At 35.1% G+C, this 4240-nt stretch overlaps 1 protein-coding gene across 1 annotated transcript; it reads right to left on the reverse strand.

Moving 5' to 3' along the window:
* Positions 1-437: 437 nt before the first annotated feature.
* Positions 438-3761, reverse strand: LOC131153259 (uncharacterized). The gene is made up of 5 exons (XM_058105452.1): positions 3287-3761; positions 2401-2456; positions 2145-2320; positions 1064-1172; positions 438-951 (listed from the first exon to the last, which is right to left on the reverse strand). Exons 1-5 carry the CDS (start codon positions 3582-3584, stop codon positions 649-651), a joined length of 942 nt encoding a protein of 313 aa, XP_057961435.1. The 5' UTR covers positions 3585-3761; the 3' UTR covers positions 438-648.
* Positions 3762-4240: the final 479 nt, after the last annotated feature.

Genomic DNA, 4240 nt, shown 5'->3' on the forward strand with positions numbered 1-4240 from the left:
GAGTGCTTTAGCTAGCGCCGCACGGCCCTTCACAACGGTGTGAAAAGAGTCGGACCGTGACAAACAACTATGTATACCATAATGTGATGCTAAAAATGAGAAAATTCTATATAGATATAACTAAATACTTTATTTAGTGTATTATATTGGCAAGAATCAAGTTTGATCGTGAGTATCAACTAACTCTAATGGAGATCAACAAGCAACTAATCCAAAAGAGGGGCCCTAAACCTTAAAAATTAAAATCAAGCGCTATTTCAAAATGCGTTCGTGTCTGTGAGGCAGGACTTCAATAGCCAAATGAAAAGCCAGGTAGAGCTAGTAAGAGGAGCTAAGATGCTCCAATGCTACACCATAGAGAGACGAGAAATGAAAATCTGCATCATGTATGACCTGTGTCAGGACTAAAGTTGAAAATTTTTAATAAGGATCAATGAAAAAGCCAGATGATTACTTGGACACAACTAAATAGCTAAATGCTGCTCAAACAGAATCCAAGTGCAACAGAAAAGGCGCAAGGGCACAATTTTGATGCTGCACGAAATTAGCATTTTCTACTTGCCAGAACTAAATTAACGCCCCCCCACCCAAAAAGGGAAAAAAAAAAAGGTGATCATTTAGGCCTCATAAACAAGTATGTAACAAGTTTCAATACTCAAGATATAAAGTTACTTTTGTGCACATTGCATAAGGCAGTTTCAATCTCCAATCCTTCATTTTACGACTAAAAAGTCTACCTTTGCTTAAAAGGTCCCGATTTTCCTTCACATTTGCCAACTTCCACTCACAGCTCTCTGATTCCAAATCAATGGACTCCAACAAGAAAATTCCATCCTTTTCCATCTGTTTAGATTCCACATCTTCCACGTAGCAGACTCTCATAGGCATGTCTTTGAACCGATGCAAGTCATCTGGTACCTTTAGAATCCGCTCAGCACCAGGGGATGACACCTTAAAAAAATGAAAGATAAAAACCATCTTTGGATGTCAACTCTACGGTAATGCAGCATATTTTTTAGTTCCCAAGTGATATGTATGGCACTAAAAGAAAAAGATTAATCACCTCAACTGCCAAATCATCAGGAATTTCTCCCAGCGCTCCTGTTTCATCTAATCTTTTCTTATATTGTTGATTGTAACCTTCAATCTCCACCATGCTTGGACATCCATATCTGAGAAAAATAAAAGGATTAATGTTAAAAAGCACAAGAAACAATGGAGATGCAATAAATACATAGATGAACCTTACAAGTGAAAGATAAACCTGACCTATCAACAAAATGATTATACAGAAAGTTGGGTAAGAGTTCATATCTTAAACTTGCATTCTACAATCTGTACTAGTTTGTATTTCATAAGTATATGGATTTGTAGTAATTTAAAATACAAGCTTTCATTTGCTGCCAGAGGCACAGCTTATCCAATACATAGATGTCCTCTAGTGTATCTTTCTAAGAAGCACACTGATGCACAAAATGGACATGAAGCAATACCATTACAGTGATACAGAAATTCCTTAAAAAAAAAAAAAAGATTAAAATATCTCAGGAATATGTTAATTAATTAATTTTAAATTTTGAGGTAAAGAAAATTTAAGATGAAGTGTAAGTATATTAAAACACATTCCACAAATAAATTTCATCTATGTTTATTGCCTACATTCATATTTCATAATCTGACACTACACATTCATTAAAGTACCATTAGATTGCTAACATAATCAAACAAGTATGATCAGCAATGAAAATCCATCCAATAAATAAAACATTTAGCCAACTAGCCATTCGGAGCATGAAAAATATTAGTCCAAGACTTTGTGATGTAGCAACAAAATAGAAGAAAATCACAAAAGATGTAGCAGACTGTGTCAGGAATAGTTGAGCCCATGAATAAAACATGTTGGGAGGTGCTGGAGTCGTCACATAAAAAAAATTAATTAATTTAATTTTGTTTACATGTTTCATGTGATGTTAGAATTTAGACACATATTGAATATTAAGAATCAAAGTTCTTGGAGTGTCGATGCTTTCTATGGATCTTTTCTACAAATTAAATGAATAATCCTCAAAAGTTCAAGCAGCTACAGAATATAATTCACATTCAACTATCCTAAAACAATTTCTGCAAAGCACAGATGATCTTACTTGTTTGAGAGTTTGTCTAGTCTCACATAAATGTATCCCCGAGGAGTTGTCTTGAAAGCGAAGAGTTTCATGTCATCACCAAACTGCAGCAAGACTTCACGAGCAATGCATAAGACACGCTCACCCCAAGGGACATTCTGCAATACAACTCCACCACCATCTCCTCCATCTCCAATCTGAACTTTTGAATAACTAACATCAACAAAGGTGCAGAAAATAAGCCCAGAAACGGGTGTTTGCGCCAAAAGCAATATACCTCAGGTTCAGTATCATCCTCTTCCTCCCATTCATCAATAATATCACCCTCTTCGTCTGTTCCATATACAAATCCATATATATTCAGTTGAGAGAACAACCACTTAATATCATCATCAAATATTCCTATAACTCAAAGCAAAAGCTAAAGCCAAGTAGCAACCTTTATACCGATGGCAGTTAAATTTAAAAGAGATCCTATTTAAAGAAAAAGTTTCTAAGTTCTGCTTGGCAAGGGGAAGTCAATATTACTGAGAGCCAGGTCCAGAAAACTAGACCTCTGAGCGAAGCTTTCTTAAAATTAAGGACAAAAGACACGTTTCAAAAATTTCATGATTAAAGAATTTTAGGCACTTCCCCTAAGTTTTGTCTACAAATTATTTTGTTTTCTTTTGGGCATTTTGATAAATCTTATGAGTAGTTTATGAAAATTTTTAAACCTCAGCAAAGGTCCACGAGATTTTTAAACGTCAAAGGTCTCTGTTTTTTTTTACTAAATATCAAGAGGGGTCAGTACTTTTAACCTAAAATTGAATAGTGTTTGTCAGTTACAAAAGCATGTAAAATGATAAGGAAGACTTTGTTCGAGAAAGTAATCTACACTAAATAGTGAATATAAGGAAATTTTGAAACTAAGATCTTCTACGAAGACTTTTATCAAGCACTTAATGAGCATGCCTCGCACAAAAGATCAATGATAGATTCAGAAACATGTCTAACTTCTAGGGACCAAAGCCCACCCAAGAGAGAGAAAAACGCAGTAAGCTACAACGATAAATAGGTGTGTGTGCGGGTGCGCACTCGCAAGTATAGAAGCTCATCCACAGCTTAAAGATGAATAAGCTAATAAACAGAGAAAAGGCCGAGACTAAGGACGCAGAGCTCACATTGATGATTCTGTTCGTCTTCTTCATTATCCTCAGTACCTTCTTCCGGGGATTTGGTGCTTAGTGGTCGCAGAGTCACAGAAGAAGCAAGGGCGGAGGATGATTTCATGGGCAAACCACGCAAATGACAAAGAGGAATCGAAGAAGATACGGAACAAGAATTATGGAGGGCAGGGGATTGTGCAGGGAGAGATGTAAAATCGAACCCATTCCCAGAAAAATATGAACAGAAGAGGAATCTCATCGATTTTGATTTATGTAAACTTGGCGAGAGCCTTCCAAAAGTCAAGCCGGCCATTGGCAACCAAGGACTGAAAGCAGAGAGCAGGGAGGGTGCAAAGACAACGCGACGGTGCAAAAGAGCAGCGAGGGGACGGAACCGCTTCCGGCGCCGAAGTCTTTTGTGAATGTTTAAAACAAATCACTGAAAAAGAAAAGAAGTGTCATAGACGTGCGAAGTATTGCAATTGAAATTATGTAGGATTTGAGCATTTAAACCTACTTAACATTGTAACTAACACATGGTACATGCAAATTAAACAAATATTAATTTTATGCAAAATTTAAAGGGAAATAAAGTTTTAGAAAAAAAAAAAAAACTAATCACCTAAGTTACGTTTGGCTTGCAAAATAGCTATTCCTTGGCATAATATGAAATATAGTGAAAAACTATGAAAAATGGAGAGAATAGTTGTTACTTCTGTATTTTTTATTATTTCATCCAGAAATAAACATTTCCATAGTTAAATTTTTAAATAGTTATTCCATTTATGTTTTTCATTATGGGTTCATAAAACTTTTCAATTTATTGTTTGCTATATGATATATAATAATATAATTTCATTTTATAACTAATTGTAGTATAATCTATTGTAACTAATCTACTGTTAGGAAAAGGCATTTTGTGAACCAAATGTAAATTCAATAAATAAATGTAATTACATAGGGAGTGTT

Source organism: Malania oleifera, chromosome 4 (genome assembly GCF_029873635.1).
Source record: "Malania oleifera isolate guangnan ecotype guangnan chromosome 4, ASM2987363v1, whole genome shotgun sequence".
Taxonomy (NCBI): Eukaryota; Viridiplantae; Streptophyta; class Magnoliopsida; order Santalales; family Ximeniaceae; genus Malania; species Malania oleifera.